Genomic DNA, 17,496 nt, shown 5'->3' on the forward strand with positions numbered 1-17,496 from the left:
CTAATTATTGCATCCTTAGTTCTTCAAAGCTCCTCATCTTTTTTGAATTTTTCATTTGCAAGGTTTCTTAAAGCTTTAAACTTGGAGCTCACAGTCAGCTCTTTGACCACATGTATATGAGCAGGGGTGTGTTTTGTTGGTACTGTGGTTTTCCCTTCTAGCAGAGCCTGTGCTGCCCTTCTGCCAAGCGGGATGGCAGGAGGAGATCCCCAGGAACACGCCGAGGGGGATGCTGCAGTTCCCCCCCTGCAAACAGCAGCAGTGTTCATACTGTCTGTTGGTGGATGGAAGAATGAATTTGGGTCTAGTTACTAACCCTGAACATTACTGATCTCCCCAGGCACTCCTGCCTTTCTGTGCTGGTGTGCCCTTCCCTTTTGTTTTGCCTCACTGTGCTGTTCGGTGTCAGATAGCCATCAATTTCCTTTCCCCAGTTACAGCGGTGTTGGTGTCAGCAGCAGCTGGGAAACCTGAGCTGAGCTCCCAATGGAGGTGCCAGCCCAAGCCACCACAGTGCTGCCAGCAGTCATGCCCTGAGCACGAGGGTGTCACAGAGGCCGTGGGTGGCAGGGGACCCTGGGCAGTTTGTGGGCTGGGTACTGTCCCTGGGGAAGGACAGAGGCCATGTGGAGTGGGGAGGTACTTAACTAAAGGGCCACATGGGTGTCTTTTCAACAATTTAAGTGTCTGTGGCTTGCCCTGGCCAGTAGCTGCTGTAGCCCTGGTACAGCACACAAGGCAGCACTGTGTCAATGCTGTCAGGGCTGCTCAGCATCCTTGGGCACAGAATTGCTTTTGGAACCACTCCTGTAATCCCTCCCATTTGGTTCCTCCTTTGAAGTGGAACTTCAACTGTTATTCAGTTGTTAATATGGTAAATATTGTGTTGTGAAAATACACAGGGAATGTGGATCCCAGGGCTACTCGAGCCTGGCTCTGGCCTCATTGGGAACAGCTGAGATCCCCCTCCTGGATGCCCCTCAAGTGTGTTCATGCTCCACTGTGAGCATGGGCAGCTGTCTGGACAGGAACAGGAGCTGCCAGGCGGCTCCTTTCTCCTGAAACATCCCTTTCCATACCTGTGATCCATTTGGATCACGTTCATTTGATTCTTCTCAGTTAACTGTCCTAAAACTATCCACAGAACAGATTGTCTGATTGTCCTGAAACATCAAGACATCTATCAGGGGCCCTGCTGGGAGCTTCCCAGGGTGGGCAGGAAGCAGTCTGGGGGTGGAAGGTACTGTTGGGGAGCAGCAGGTACCTCTGCCTGCCTTGCACTCCCAATAGTCAAAGGATTCCTGACCAGGGACTGGTCTACTGTGGTACTAAATTTGTTAATATGCTGGTGGTTACTTCAGGGGTGGAAATGGTAAAATTAAGAGTATTCATTACTGAAAATTATCTGTATTTGCATATATATGTATGTATGTATATATATATCTATATATTATCACTGTCTGCATGTTTTGGGGAGGCTGTATATAGGACTGGGAGGTATGAGCTTGGAATTAGAGGTGCAAAACTTCACTGAGATCAGGGAATATGGATTGAAGTAGGGAATCTGAGGGAATGACAGCCCCTGCAGCCATCAGAGCTGTACCAGGAAAGCACTTAAAAACTGGGTTTAAGTATGTACAGCCCTTCTGTGGTGCTGGGTGACCTGACAGGGTTTGTGCTGGTACCTTACAACATCTGCATGTCAAGGGCTTGGGAAAGGGCTTGCATGGACCAAGATAGTGTGTGGTGGTTCAATTTGAGGGACAGAACCCCTTTGCTGGAGACCAAGGGCTGTGGGCTGGGGCAAGGAACCAAGGAGAGTGACAGTCCTGCTTTGCACATTATCGCTCTGCAGTGACTTAGAGACACGTGGTTTGTCACTGATGTGGGAAAGAGGGTTTCCTGTAGCTGTGCCTCAGTGATGTTCTGCCTCACTATGTCCAGGGGCAGGGATACGTTTCTTTTTCATGTGTAAGGTACAGCTCAGGCTGACCTGGCTCTCTGTGACCCAGGGTGGTCATGGGAGCTGATCTGTTCCCAACCTAGAGCAGCAAAGCTTCCTGCCCAGCCTGCAGGACAAAGCCAGGCTGTGCCCCACCACCAAGACACTGAGGCAAGAGAAGGGTAGCCCTGGGCTGTCCAGTCAGGGATTCCTCCAAAAGCTGCATCCATGGAATCCTTCAGCTCCCTGCGAGGGGAGTGGGGCCAGAGGGCTCAGCATGCCACAGTCACAAAGACCTACAGGCCCCTGGGGAGGAACCTGGCACCAGCACCTCTTCCCACTCTGGGAATGTGGCTGTCCCAGGAGGTGCAGCTCTGGCTGAGTTGCCCTGCACAGGGAGAGAGCATGGTGGAGCCTCTCAGGTGATGCCCAGAAGCAGGACAGTGTTAGATGGGTCAGAGCTCCTCTGCACACCCACGAAGGGCTCGGACAATGTCAGAAGCTCAAATCATGCCCTGCTGGACTCCTCTCAGTTTGATTCCAGAGGCCATCACAGGCCTATCTGCACAACCCCAGAGCAGGGGCAGATGATGGCAGGTGGGTTCCCAAGGCAAGAACCCCTGAGCACTGAACACCCTGCCCAGGCTCCTCCTGGGGTTGTCCCTCAGTGTCCAAGTGTGACGCCTGTCACTGTGAGCCATGAGGAGAAACTGCAGATCTTTCAGACTAAGGAGGCTACTGTGAAGGGCTGGGGATGTGTTATGGGGTGCAGGGGAAAAGCAGTTTGGAATTGGACAGGACTTAATGGGAGATGCCAAAGGTAGTATAAAAAAAGCATTTAGTGATTTGGGAAGGACCACGAGTGGGGAGTACAGGGGCAAGGGGATAAAAGGGATCCGTTGTGTGTTATTAGCTGGCTGGTCAGTGTGTTTGATCATGCCCTGCCCGTTGCAGCCTGTCGTGGCTGGACATCAGCTGGAGTGGGACTGTGGCCTTGGACGTCACTGGCAGACTGAGGGCCTAAACATGCCTGCTGCAGGATCCACCTTTTACATGTATTTTCATCAGTGGACTTCCATCCTGTTGAGCCAGAGACAGGAGCAAGCTGAGGCTGTGATTGTGTCTAGGTTCATGCAAGAGCTCCTCTGATTCATGTGGCCAACCATACACGAGGGATGTATGTGCTCTGTGCCTCCCTGGCACACATCTCCAGCACCTCCAGCACACATCTCTACTGGTCATGGAGTAGCCATTCTTGGGCTGTTGCATTCAGATGATGTCTTTTTCTCTAGCACATAACAGCCAGGTTTGTCAGGTACTTCAAATGCGTTCCTGCCATCAGCATCTAACAAACTTACGACTTCTTTCCATTTTTATAGGAAAAACCATCACCCTGATCCAGACACTGAAACTTGTCAACTGATGGGACAAAGAATTGAGACCCCTGGCTGTTCTAGGACACTAAAACATAGAGTTTAGACAAAGAATATTTTCCCCCTGTGGAGGCTTACACCTGCCAAACCCTGTAGCATTCCTGGGAGGCTTTTCTATCCCTCTTCTCCATTTCCAGATTTTCGTACATCATGGTATTCCTTTTGACTTCTTTTGCAAGCTAGCTCTGGCCCTGCCTTCTGCTTCCCCTATGCTTTGGTTTGGGTTCCCAGTGTGAGCTGCTGGCTGTGGGCTGATTCTGCATCTCTGCCTCCAGCTGCTGCTTGGAGGCTCCTCTTGAATGTTGTGACTGACCTGCTTTTTCTTTTTCTTTCACTGTATCTCTTTCTCTCCAATCTGTCTTTTGCATTCTCCATTCTTCCCAACTCCATCACTGCAGGTTCATCATGCCTAGTGGCATATAAAAAGACTCCACCTCCTGTCCCACCTCGGACCACATCAAAGCCGTTCATCTCTGTCACTGTGCAGAGCAGCACTGAGTCGGCCCAGGACACCTACCTGGACAGCCAGGACCACAAGAGTGAGGTGACCAGCCAGTCGGGGCTCAGCAATTCCTCAGACAGCTTGGACAGCACCAGGACACCCAGCGTGACAAGGGGGAGCGTCGTGACTCCAGCCAGAGACACTCCAGAGTTACCTCAGAAAAATGCAACTTTGAAAAGTGACAAAGGGACTCTGACTAGTGAAGAGCCTAAAGTGGAGAATATCCCCAAAAGAAAGCTGTCGTCTATAGGAATACAAGTATGGAATTGTTTGTTCTCCCCTGTCCCAGGGAATGTCCTTACCCTATCCATTTAGCGTGTGCCTTTTCTGTGACCAAGTGTGCATATGAGCTCACTTAGAACAGCAAGAGACACTCACAGCCTTGTCAGACTAACAGCCCAGAAAGGACTAAGTTCTTTTACTAAAAATTGTTTCCTAGAGCAGTGGGTCCATATTCACTGAGTACCTCTGAAGAGGCCTTTTGCTACTGGTCTGCCTGTACTCTGTACTCCTTCCCATCAGTCTGCTCCTCATCCACTATGGTTCTAGGGACTGTTTTTTCATGAGAATTGGGTCCTTCTGCTTGATATCCATGTGGGATGAGCTGCTGCAGTGTCAAATAATCCCAGAGCTGTAGGCAAGAGGGACCAGTTCCTTCCTGTCCACCATGCCCAGCAGGTTGCTGCTTCTCTTCCTGGAAGCATTTAACTCTGTGGAAATCAGTGGAAATGAGCTGTTGATTATGTAGTCAAATGAGAACCCATCAAGTAGTGTAAATCTGTGCTTTAGTCAGTAAAACTGCATCCTTTGGAGCTGTACCCTCCTCTGGGGACAGGTTTCTCAGTTACAGGTGACTGCCAGCTCTTTTTCTGTCCCAGGTGCAGGTTCTGGCCTGTTTCCTGCAGATGGGAACTTGGGCAGCTTCAAATGCAGGATCTGAGCTTTGGGCCACGGTGTGTGGGGTGTGTTTGTGTGTGTGTGCACGTGCTGAACAAGTTCTCCATCAGCTTTACAGCAAGACTACCTGGCCAGTTAGGTACAGGTGACAGTGAAGGCTTCTCTGCAGGGTTGATGGGGCAGAACACCTGCTGAAAGGGCAGCAAGGTGAGAAACCACACATTGAGATGCCGAGTGCTGCCTTCTCTTCTCTTAGCTGATTCCCAAGCCACCTGGATTTCTTTCCTAAAACCTAACCATCTTATCCCCAGAGCTGTGGAGAGTGTCAGTTCCTGGGAGAGAGGAAGCAGGGCTTTGCTCTCAGTCTCAATCAGCTCTCTGTCCCCTCTTGAATCCCTTGGCCATTGCCCATGTCGGGTGGCACCTGCACAGGGACACACGGCCCTGCCCTGGCCATGCAGACACAGGTGGGTGGGCCCTTAGAGCAGGTACCTGGCAACAGCCTGGCAGGACATGGCCCTGATCCTCAGGTGGGAGCAGAGCTAAGCAGTAGCCTTGTGCCTCTCCTTAGACAACCTTCCCGTTGGTGTGTGGTGTCAGCATTGCTCTGTGTGTGTGCAGCACCCCTGGTCTACTAATGTGAATTCCAGCAGCAAGTTCTTGTGTCTGTTTTTGTCTGTATTTTTTTTGTTTAATAAGGTTGACTGCCTTCAGCCAGTGGCAAAAGAGGAGCCTCCTCCACCAGCCACCAAATTCCAGTCCATCGGGGTACAGGTAGAGGACGAGTGGCGGTAAGTGAGACGCAGCCTTGTGTAGTTTTCTTTCTTTTAAATTGTGCTTCCCCCCACTTCTGCTCAGACCTTCTTCCCTGCTTTGTGCCAGCAAGTGGTGTTGAATGAGGCCCATGGAGAGCTCTTCCTCCACAGCACACACCCGCTGCAAAAAGCACTTGTTCTGTAACAGCCAAATCAATGGGAGCTTGAAATTAAATAAAAAATGACAAGCTGTAATTATAGACGTGCGTCAGCCCTCTCGTCTGAACGGCCGATTGCAGTAAGCAGGCAACCTTATAATTCTGTCTGTCTGAGTGTGTGGTGTGTCTGTGTGTGAGGAGGGGAAGGGTGAGGCTCCACTGCAGGCATAAACCAAATGGATTTCCCTGTCGGTGCGGGAGGCTGGCCAGGTCAAGTCCTGCTACTGAAGGTTTGCTTTTAATCTCTCCAGAAACAGCCACTCTCGCAGCATGTCCTCCAAACAGGACACAGACTCTGACACACAGGAGCCCAGTAACTCCAACTGTAAAGCATCTGAGAGAAGCCTCGCTGAGTGCCCCCAGCACAACAACTCCGTTGGTGTTGATGCCACCACCAGGCAACCAGCCAAGCCCTCACAGATTAAGAGAAACCTCTCCTATGGAGAAAGCAACGACCCGGCCCTGGAGCCTTCTTCCCTTCCTCCTCCTGACCCCTGGCTTGAGACCTCCACGTCGCCGTCGGAGCCGGCGCAGCCCGCGGCCTGCCGGCGGGACGGGTTCTGGTTCCTGAAGCTGCTGCAGGCAGAGACGGAGCGCTTGGAGGGCTGGTGCCGTCAGATGGACCAGGAGACCAAAGAGAACAATCTCTCTGAGGAAGGTGGGTGTTGGCAGCGCCTGGAACTGAGTGTTGGGTCAGCTTTCTGCAGTTGAATTGTGGCTGCCCCCTCCCTGGAACTGATCAAGGCCAGGTTGGATGGGTGGTGTTGGTGCAACCTGGCCTAGTGGAGGGTGTTCCTGGTCATGGCAGGGAGATGGTCTTCAAGGTGCCTTCCAACCCAAACCATTCCTTGATTCTGTGAAATTGCTGATAGGCCACAGAGCCAGAACATGGAGATGAAGATGAGACAAGGAATGCTTTTTCCTTTGGAGGGATAAGGTCATACAGCATATAAGACATACAGGGGCTGATGCAGCTTCTGACCACTCAAAGGTGCTAAAAGCTTAAATGGATTTAATCTTAAAAAAGGTTAAATGGAAAAAGCTTTCAGAGGGACTTTGGGATCTCTCCCTGCCTCACACATTACATTCAAACAGCAAAAGGATGAGCTGGCAGTGGGACAGAATGAACACAACTTTTGAGCTTGTTTGAGATGTTCAGTTGATGAACTTGTTTTCATAGCAGAGATGTTTCTTCATATGAGAAAGCCTTAATGAATTTGTGCTGAATACACCAAAAGCACATGCACAGAGAATACAAGGCCACTTGATATTACTGGGTTTGGCCCCAGTTGGGCTTGTTCCATTATTTTCCAGTGAGTTGGCAAAAGCTGGGCTTTTTGAAGTGGGATTCATGCCTATGGTGCATATGGAATGACAGGAGCAGGTGACAGGGCTGCAGAGGGCAGGATCTTTGTGTGGAGCCTGGGTTTTATGTTTTTAATACCTGAGAAAGGTGAAACAAAGGTGAGGCTCAGTTTTAGCTCACTGTCACTGCTGGGGCTTGGGGAGCTAATGCCTAATCCGATTGCCCTGTAGTGCTGCCCTGGCTGCCAAGGGGACAGGCCGTGCCAGGGATCTCCCTGCCTTGGGGTGACCTGGTTTGACCTGTGGCAGGAGTGCTCTGGCAAGGAAGGACACCAAGACCCGTGTGGCTTTACACCTGTAACTTACAAGAGCAATCTGCTGGTAGGTCCTGTAACCAAAGCCTTGGTGCCTGTGAGAGAGCCCAGCACACACTTGTCCCACTGAGATTTCCAAACACTCAGAGCTGCCTCAGGTGTAGCAGCAGAGCAGGAGGGGAGAGCAGGGCTCAGTTGGTCTCTGGTGGTGATGCAGCTGCAGGCCCTGGGGAGTGGGGGTTCTGAACCTACCTTTGGAAGGGAAAAGCCCAGACAGTGTATTTCCACTAATGAGCCGAGGAACATTTCCATGCCCAGAGGCTGCTTGGAAAACCCATTAAGAGCAGCATGAAGTCCTGTGTGTGTGTTAAAAGCTCTGTCCTCAGTGTGCTAATCCCTGCTGGTACACTGAGCTTGGAGACAGGTCTCCTGCCCTATGCCACCTTCACCTCGTGCAGGGGTGGAAGAGCAGGATGTGATCCCTGAACAGGTGCCAGCAGACCTGCTCACTGAGGTGGGTGCTGATGGTTCCTGAGAGGCTGAGGGCAGTTTAAAGAACTTTCTGCCATCTCAAGTGTTGTAATGTCCTCAGTCTGGTCTACCTTTGCCTGCCAGAAGGAGCACTAATAGATGGTTAAATAGATGGTAAATAAAGACAAATGTAGTTTCAAAGCATCATCTTTCTCTGAGAGCAGTTAGTGCCTGAGGTTTTCTGAAATTCCTTTTCTAATAACTGGAGCATTTCTTTACACCAGAAACATCAGAGTTCATTGCTGCAGTTAATAAATTAATAACTGAGGACTTTCTCTTTTTTCCTCACCCACAGTCTTAGGAAAAGTCCTGAGTGCAGTGGGCAGTGCACAGTTACTAATGTCACAGAAGTTCCAGCAATTCCACGGTCTCTGTGAACAAAACTTGGTGAGTCTGGATCTGTATCTTCTGGTTTCTGAGAGGGGGATGTATCTGCTTCAACAGCACTCCAGGAGCGTGATGAGGTGTTAACAGGCTGCTGTCACTGAAAACGAGGGCAATGCAGCCGTAGCCTAAGGGCAGTGCCAGGGTGAGGGAGGGCTTGGTTAACCTGCTGCTTCTCAAGGGCTTTCTGAGGTGAACCACTGCGGTTTGACCAAAGAGGAGGGACTGTTTGGAAAGACTGCTCTCGACCAAACATGCTTCCTTTGTGTGTAGATGATGTGATTGCTAAAACTGCCCCTGCAGGAGTGTCACGCTGGTCACACAGCGTGGGAATCAATCTCTGCACAGAGAGTGCAGGGGTTTGCCCTTGTTGAGAGCTGAACAGGGCTAATGGGAATCGATGGAATCTGTGGGTTTGTTTTGCCCTCAGGCTTTATGGACTTTACCAGCTTCCTCGGAGGTGAATTTCCCTTTACAAGTAAAATAATCCCAGAGAAACTTTAAAAGGAGGGTGTGAAGTGTTGAGCCTGCTGATCTCTGGCTGATCGCAGCAGCCCCAGGAGCTGCCAGGCTGTCAGCAGAGCTTGGTGCTGAATTGTTCCAGTCTGATCCCAGGCCTTACAGGGCCCATGATGGTGGTTCAGCTGTCTGGGAACTGGGAAAATCCTGTTCCTGGAACAAACTTAAGCTACTTAAATTTTTTCATCCTGGCCTGAGAAGTACCAATACTTTCACAGTGCTTGAGGGGGGGATGGAGCAAAGTAATTTGGCTCATGAAAGTTCTTTGTGACTCCTTGGAGTGCTGAGCATCTGCATGTGAGTACTGCAGGCATGTGTTTTATCATGGTGTGTCCATTTCCATTACTTCCCACCCAGAAATCATGATCTCTCTGTAAGAAGCCAGTGTTCTGGTTCCCATGCTGGGGACCTTCACTTGGAGGTTCCTGCTGTGGGATTGGTGCCAGCAGAGTGTCTGTTTCAGGGCTGTTCTTCAGGCTGCTACAGGAGAAGTGCAGTCAGTACCTCTGCTTCCTGAGCTTGGCAGAAATGGTTTTGGCTGTAAATGATGACTTTGTGTGTCTGCATGTTCAGGACTGTTCAGGGCAGGGGGACCTGGGGGGGCTGGGGGACGGGGGGGGGCTCAAAAGGAGCCAACAGTGTGCCCAGGTGGCCAAGAGGGCCGGTGGGATCCTGGCCTGGATCCAGGCTGGCGTGGCCAGCAGGCCCGGGGCAGTGACCCTTCCCCTGGACTCTGCCTTGGGGAGGTCACACCTTGAGTGTTGTGTTCAGTTCTGGGCCCCTCAGCTGAGGAAAAAGATTGAGGGGCTGGAGCGGGGCCAGAGAAGAGCAACGAGGCTGGAGAAGGGACTGGATGTGGCTCTGAGTGTCCTCTTAGACACCTCCAGGGACAGAGAATCCAACATGTTTTGATCCAACCCTACTGTGATCACCAGCCCAGGGCACTCTGTGGTGATCACAGTGGGGTTGGATCAAGGGTTGGACTTCGTGATCTCGGAGGTCTCTTCCAACCCAACTGAGAAGAGCAACGAGGCTGGAGAAGGGACTGGAGCACAAGTGCTGTGGGGAGAGGCTGAGGGAGCTGGGGGTGTTTAGCCTGGAGAAGAGGAGGCTCAGAGGTGACCTCAGCACTGTCTGGAACTGCCTGAAGGGAAGTTGTGGCCAGGTGGGGGTTGGTCTCTTCTCCCAGGCACTCAGCAATAGGACAAGGGGGCACGATGGGCTCAAGCTCTGCCAGGGGAAATTGAAGTTGGAGATCAGAAAGGAATTCTTTGCAGAGAGAGTGCTCAGGGATTGGAATGGGCTGCCCAGAGAGGGGGTGGATTCCCCATCCCTGGAGGTTTTTCAACTGAGCTTGGCCGTGGCACTGAGTGCCATGATCTGGTAAAGGGACTGGAGTTGGACCAAGGGTTGGACTTGATGATCTTGGAGGGCTTTTCCAACCCAATCGATTCTGTGGTTCTATGACTGGCATCTCCCTGGTTCCTTGATGGTTTTGGTTGCAGGCAGATGTAAAAGGGGTGAATATGTAAAGTGTGCAGGCTGCTCTGCTGGCAGGAGGGTATATTCATTCTCAAAGGGCTTTTTTTAATGCTTTCTCTTCCAGAACCCTAATGCCAATCCCAGACCCACAGCCCAGGACTTGGCTGGATTTTGGGATCTCCTCCAGTTGTCCATTGAAGACATCAGCATGAAGTTTGATGAGCTGTACCACCTGAAAGCCAATAGCTGGCAATTGGCAGAGACACCGGAGAGAAAGGTGAGTGTGGGGCACTGGAGGGTGGCCAGAGCACCTTGCAGACACTTCAGGCATCTATTTCTGTCTGCAAACAGATGCTCTCAAGGGCTTTTGCCATCCAGCACTTGTGCAGTCTCGCAGCCTTGCAAGGTACTGAGGCCATTCCTCTTGAGTTAATAGTGGGAACAGTTCTGTACAAGGGGAAAACGTGTTGGGATGGAAAGAGCTCGGAGTGCTGAGCAGCTGCTGTGGGGGCCTCTAGTGTTCCCAGCAGCGGGTGAATGGGCTTAACTATTGTTAGTGCCTGAATAGTGTAGAAAACAACTGGAACTTTTTGAAAATGCAGAAGAGATGATGTCCCTGGTTCTGCAGGTAAGGGTAGGAAGGACTGTGGCTCAGGGCAGGGTGGCAGATTAAAATTTTGCAGTTCCAGATCAAATCATATCTTCATGCTGCCTGTGCTCTGCTCTGACCTACAGCTGGATCAGACACAATCTCTGAACTCCAGGCCACTTCAGAAGGCCCCTGTCCCATGGAAGCTGCACAGAGCTGTGTCAGGGGAAGTTTAGGTTGGATCTCAGGTTCTTCCCCCAGGGGCTGGTGGGCACTGACCAGGCTCCCCAGGGCAGTGGGCATGGCCCCAAGGCTGCCAGAGCTCCAGGAGCATTTGGGCAACACTCTGAGGGACAGGGTGGGATGGTTGGGGTGTCTGTGCAGGGGCAGTGGTTGGACTCAATCCTGATTGTGGGTCATCAGCCTCCAGGTTCTGGACTCCCCATTCCTGAAAGTGTTCAAGGCCAGGTTTGACGGGGCTTGGATCAACCTGGTATAGTGAAAGGTGTCCCTGTCCATGGCAGGAGGGCAGAACTGAATGATGTTCCAACCCAAACTGTTCTGTGATCCCATGTTTCTTGTGGGTCCCTTCTAACTCAAGACATTCTGTGAGCCTATGAAATGCAAAATGGCACATCTTAGAAACAGGGGCAGCTGGTTTTGAGGAGTTCTTTGCTCAAAAGCTGCTCCTACTTCTCTCCCCTGACGTTGAATCTTACTGCTCTGTCCCTCACACCGTGAGGTCCCCACCGGGTCAGGGCAGGAGTCTGTCTGTGCACGTTTTATTTTAGATTTGGGTTTTTCCTTACTGTGTTCCTAAAGGAAGAAAAGAAACCACCCCCTCCAGTGCCAAAGAAGCCGGCCAAGTCCAAAGCGCAGCTGAACCGGGACAAAGGCTCCGACTCGGACAAGCAGCGGCAGGAGGCGCGGAAGCGGCTGATGGCGGCCAAGCGCGCGGCGTCGGTGCGGCAGAACTCGGCCACCGAGAGCGCCGACAGCATCGAGATCTACGTCCCCGAGGCCCAGACCCGCCTCTGAGCGCCCGGCCACGGCCGGGTGGGTTTTATAAGTCATTAAAGAGGAAAAAAAAGCTTCTCTTGAAACTAGTGTGATTTATTCAGTTTAGAGACAATGAGCCATCCTTGAAAAGGGCTCCTGAGTTGGCTTTTTTCTCTCAGCTTTAAGTAATGAAGATTTTAACAAAAAAAAAAAAAAAAACAAAGAAAAAAAGAATAGAAAAAAATGCCCCTCGTTTTCTCCCCGGCTGTGGTGTCACTGAATGGACTGGACAGACTCCTGGGAACTCCAGCCCCTCGACCTGGAACTTAAGTCTTTTTACTTCTTCTATCTCCTGAAAATTATTAGCTTGTTTACAAGAAGAGGACAAGAAAACATGAAGCCTTGAGCACTTGCCATGCTGTGTTCTTCCTCCTCCTCAGATCCGTTCTGCCCTTTCATCCTTTATTTTTCCCTCCCCCTTGCTCCCTTTCTCCCACCCCTTGCATGGCTTCAGTTCCCGTGTTCCAAACCTCTCTCCCCGTGGAGAACACCTGTGGGTGTGCACTCCTGCTGCACTCTGCCAGCCAGCAGCCTTCCTCGGGGCTTGTGTTCCTTGGAATGGGATATTGGGGTGGGCAAGGGCTGGGGGCAGGGGGCCAGGGCTTTGTATCCTCTGTTTATTGGAGAGAGAAGATGCCGGGGCCTGTAGAATGTACAGAGGGGTTGAAATGCAGCCCAGAAGCAAACGTGCAATAACCTGGCACAGGGGGAAGGGACAGTGAGGAGCTGATCCTGAGAGGTGGACCCTCCTCCAGGCACAGGAGCGGAGCTGAAGGACCACAGAGCACGAGCCACATCACTTTGATTTTTCTCCTCTTCCCTTTCCCCAAATTACTTCCCTTGAATTGCTTGTTGAGAAAGAGCTGCTGCACTGGGGGACCTGTTTGAGTGGGCTGGGGCCGGGGGAGGGCACGGGGGTCTGTGTGTGTACAGAGGGGCAGGGGTGGCCACCGGCCTGTATGATGTGTACATATGCACATACACACTTAGTAGTACCTGTATAGTAATTCCTACACACATATACCTGCCCATGCACACCATGCAGGTGGGACACACCTGGGTGAGGGTGGGCAGATGTATAGCATATATTTTTACATGTACTATATCTAGACGTGTGTAAAAGTGTGTGTAAAAATATATACCCTGTGTGTAAGCAGATGACTATTTTTTCCTTATATCCCTGCTCTCTGGGTAGAGGAAGGATTGCTAAATATTTTTTAGCCCATTTTTCCCTTTGTAGGTCTCCTTTTCTGGCTTCTCAGAGCCAGAGCAGCCACTACCCTGTTCTTTGCCACCCCTCACACTAAACGTTTTTGTCCCATCCTGAGGGATCTTGCTGGGGATTTTTTTTTTCTTCACACGTTTGGACAAGTTGGGAGATTGTGTGCTACTGTCATGGGGGTGGAGGTGGAATCCCAGAGGTTTCAGTGAGAGTGTTGGTGATCCAGAAGGCAAAAAATAAATAAAAGTGAAATCCTGACTGATGTCTGACCCTTGTGTGCTGTCCACACTTGTCCCTGAGGCATTTCTGCCCACAGCCCCACCTGCAGTGCGGGGCTGGATCCCACTGAAGCTGGGCCATGATGGCACTCAGCTTCAGTGTGGGGTTGAGGTGGGGTCAGGCTCCTCTTGCAGAGCACAAGGGACAGGGCGAGGAGAAACAGCCTCAGGTTGTGCCGGGGGAGGTTTCGATTGGACATTAGGGAAAATCGCTCCAGGGAAAGTGGTCAGGCGTTGGCACAGCCCTCCCTGCCATCCCTGCAGCTGTTCAGAAGGGCTGGATGTGGCACTGGGGCCTGGTGGGCATGGGGTGATGTGGCCTTTTCTAACCTTAATGCTTCTGTGGGAATGGAAACACTGTTGGGTGGCTCTGCCAGGTCCTTGTGAGGGCTGTAAAAATGCAGGTTTAGGGAATAGCAACGAATTGTGATTTTTTTAATTTAACTTTTAACTTTTTTAATTTTTGTTTTATTTACACTTCCAAAAGTGTCTGAGGCTGCTGTGGAAGCTGCCCCAGGAGGTGCCCCTGGCAGGGCCTGTCCTGGCTGCCCGTGGTGCTCAGTGCTGGGCACGGCCAGGGCTGGGTGGGCAGTGGCTCGGGGGGCTCCATGCCCACCTGACTGGCTGGTGGGCAGTTCCCAGGGCAGCTCCCAGGGCAGCTCCCAGCAGGGCTCCAGTGGGGGCTTTATCCCCAAACCACCCTCCCAACACAGGGGGGTCAGAGCTGCCCTGGCCTGTGGGCTGGGAGGGCACACGGGGGCTGGTGGGGAGGGGAGGGCAGGGACAGGGGCAGGGGAAGGGCAGAACAAGGGCAGGGGCAGGGGAAGGGCAGGGGTAGGGGCAGGCAGGGCAGGGAGGGGAGCGCAGGGCAGGGCAGAACAAGGGCAGGGCAGGGAGGGGCGGGCAGGGCAGGGTAGGGGTGGGCAGGGCAGGGCAGGGGTAGGGGTAGGGGTGGGCAGGGCAGGGCAGGGGTAGGGGTGGGCAGGGCAGGCAGGGCAGGGCAGGGGTAGGGGTGGGCAGGGCAGGCAGGGCAGGGGTAGGGGAGGGCAGGGCAGGGGTAGAGGCGGGCAGGGCAGGGCAGGGGTAGGGCAGGGCAGGGGTAGGGGTGGGCAGGGCAGGCAGGGCAGGGGCAGGGCAGGGGTGGGGGCAGGGCAGGCAGGGCAGGGGTAGGGCAGGGCAGGGGTAGGGGTGGGCAGGGCAGGCAGGGCAGGGCAGGGCAGGGGTGGGCAGGGCAGGGGTGGGCAGGGCAGGGGTAGGGCAGGGCAGGGGTAGGGCAGGGCAGGGCAGGCAGGGCAGGGGTAGGGGCGGGCAGGGCAGGGGTAGGGCAGGGCAGGGCAGGCAGGGCAGGGGTAGGGGCGGGCAGGGCAGGGGTAGGGCAGGGCAGGCAGGGCAGGGGTAGGGCAGGGCAGGGCAGGGAGGGTCCAGGGGCTGCAGGGCTGGCACTGCCCCCACCCCTGGGCTGCACCTGCTCACCTGTGACACCTGTGCCTTGTAGTATCATTTATATTTGTTCCATAATAATAAACATAAGTCATAATTTTGTGTTCATATATTGTGATATGTACTTTAAAGTCACGTAATTTTTATCAAAATATATTAGAATTAATCTCTACAGCTTCATAAATGCACTGACATGTATTAATTACAATTATATAAATACAGTAAAACACATATAAACACAATACATATATAAGTGTATAACATGTAAATGTGTGACAGACACACCTGCCCGAGCGGCCTCACGCCGTGTCTGAGCCACGGGGCGCGCGCGGCCAATCACGACGCTGCCCGGTGTCACGTGGATGCCGAGGTGGCTGCCAGCCAATCACAGAGCGGCGTGACGTTTCACAAAATGGCTGCGCCCTGTCATAAGATGGCGGGTGAAACAAAATGGCCGCCCCCAGTGGGTAGGGGGCGTGCCCTTGTGGCAGAGGCATTTCCGGGATAAGCTCGTGGGCGGGGCGAGTGGCCCTGCCAGCCAATCAGAGCACAGACGTTACCGGGCACGCGCCGTGAGGCCGCTGGAAGGGGCGGGGACTGTGGGGGCGGGGCCAGGCGGGGCGGGAGGGGGTGGGGGGGTCCGGTCAGTGCCCGCTCCGTGTCTGTGCCCGCTCCGTGTCCGTGTCTGTGCCCGCTCCATGTCCGTGCCCGCTCTGTCCGTGCCCGCTCTGTCCGTGCCCGCTCCGTATCCGTGCCCGCTCCGTGTCCGTGCCCGCTCCGTATCCGTGCCCGCTCCGTGTCCGTGCCCGCTCCGTGTCCGTGCCCGCTCCGTATCCGTGCCCGCTCCGTGTCCGTGCCCGCTCCGTGTCTGTGCCCGCTCCATGTCCGTGCCCGCTCTGTCCGTGCCCGCTCTGTCCGTGCCCGATCCGTGTCTGTGCCCGCTCCGTGTCTGTGCCCGCTGTGTCCGTGCCCGCTCTGTCCGTGCCCGCTCCATGTCCGTGCCCGCTCCGTGTCCGTGCCCGCTCTGTCCGTGCCCGCTCCGTGTCCGTGCCCGCTCCGTGTCCGTGCCCGCTCCGTCCGTGCCCGCTCCGTGCCCACTCTGTGTCTCTGCCCGTGCCCGCTCCCACTCTGTGTGCCCGGTCTGTGCCCACTTTGTGCCCGGTCTGTGCCCGGTCTTCCCTGGCCTCTCCCAGCCCACGAGCCTCTGGCACAGCAGCTGTTCCGAGGGGCTGTTTCCCTGTCGATCCAGGTGTCCCCGCAGTGCCAGCCCCGCTGCCACCGGTGCCCCACAGACCAGAGCTCGGGCACCGCGGGGCCATTCCGGGACAGCTCCTGGGTGGTCCCGGCCCGAGCCGCGGGATGGGCAGTGCCCGGGGGGCTCAGGGACCCCCGGGGGGGCTCCGCTGTCCCTGCTGCTTCGGGGCACGGCCCGCGATGGGGGAGCAGCTGCCAGGGAGGGGCCCAATGCCCACCCACACTCGGGGGGTGATTCTGGGGTAGCCTTGGCAGTGCTGTGAGCCCCGTGAAAGGCTGGGAGAGCTGGGGGTGGGCACCTGGAGGGGAGAAGGCTTCCCATGCCTGAAGGGGGCTCCAGGAGAGCTGGAGAGGGACTTGGGACAAGGCATGGAGGGACAGGACACAGGGAATGGCTTCCCACTGCCAGAGGGCAGGGATGGATGGAACATCACTTGTGAGGGGTGGCAGGCCCTGGCACAGGTTGCCCAGAGAAGCTGTGGCTGCTCAAGCTCTGGAAGTGTCCAAGGCCAGGCTGGACAGGGCTTGGAGCAACCTGGGATAGTGGAAGGTGTCCCTGCCCATGGCAGGGGGTGGGACTGGATGAGCTTTTAAGTCCCTCCCAGCCGAAACCGTTTGAATGTGAAAGGAGACACTTGAGTGTGCCCAGGGCAGAGCCCAGGGCATGTGGGGCTGCAGAGCTGGGACAGGGCAGGAGATGCCCAGCTGACGGGGCCACTGCTGGCAGCACCAGTCCCAGCTGCCGCCCTGGGAAGGGGTGGGGTGTTGGGAGGGTGAGGGGAGTCAGAGCAGTGCCCCCTCCCCAGTAACACAGCTCTGTGCCAACTGTGCCCCATCGGCTGCAGCACCCTATCCTGAGCCCAGCTGCGGCTCGTGGTAGGTACAGAGTCTCTGTCTGTCCTGTCTGAGGGTCCCCTGGGCCCGGTGGGTGGCAAAGGCACCTCCGTGCAGCTCAGGAGCCCTGAGGAGGTGCTTGAGGCCACGGGAGGGGCTGGGCGGTACCAGCTGTGATTGACCCAGCTATGACCTTCTGCCACTTTGCAGATCCCTCAGCTGGGCTGGCAGCCCCTGCCCTGGCTGAGTCCTGGCTCCAGCCGCCCCAGGAACATGCCCCATCCACATCCCTCACAACAAGCAAAAAGCACCACCAGCTCATAATTAAAAAAAAAAAACAACAACCAAAACTAAAAAACGTTTTATTTGACAACAACAGCAACAACAAAAGATATTTACAGTAGGTTGTTGGTTTTTTCCTCTGTAAATTTCATTCCAATAATCCCTGCCCTCCCCACTCCTTCTGGTCTATCCTACAGCAGCAGCACCAGCCCCTGGCAAAGGCACAGCCCCGGGGAGAGGAAACCACTTTGGTTTG

At 54.1% G+C, this 17,496-nt stretch overlaps 1 protein-coding gene across 8 annotated transcripts in view; it reads left to right on the top strand.

The window, feature by feature from the left end:
* DLGAP4 (DLG associated protein 4) overlaps positions 1-13,410 on the top strand; it is a 152,532-nt gene extending 139,122 nt beyond the window's left edge. For all 8 annotated transcript variants that reach the window (XM_071573096.1, XM_071573095.1, XM_071573099.1 and 5 more), the window contains 6 exons: positions 3,774-4,135; positions 5,474-5,565; positions 5,999-6,405; positions 8,193-8,284; positions 10,407-10,559; positions 11,694-13,410. In XM_071573096.1, the coding sequence (XP_071429197.1) occupies positions 3,774-4,135; positions 5,474-5,565; positions 5,999-6,405; positions 8,193-8,284; positions 10,407-10,559; positions 11,694-11,909 (1,322 nt within the window). In that variant the 3' untranslated portion in view covers positions 11,910-13,410. The remainder of the gene's footprint in view (positions 1-3,773; positions 4,136-5,473; positions 5,566-5,998; positions 6,406-8,192; positions 8,285-10,406; positions 10,560-11,693) is intronic.
* The last annotated feature ends 4,086 nt before the right edge of the window (positions 13,411-17,496 follow it).

The sequence above is a fragment of the Pithys albifrons genome, chromosome 18 (genome assembly GCF_047495875.1).
Source record: "Pithys albifrons albifrons isolate INPA30051 chromosome 18, PitAlb_v1, whole genome shotgun sequence".
Lineage (NCBI taxonomy): Eukaryota > Metazoa > Chordata > Aves > Passeriformes > Thamnophilidae > Pithys > Pithys albifrons.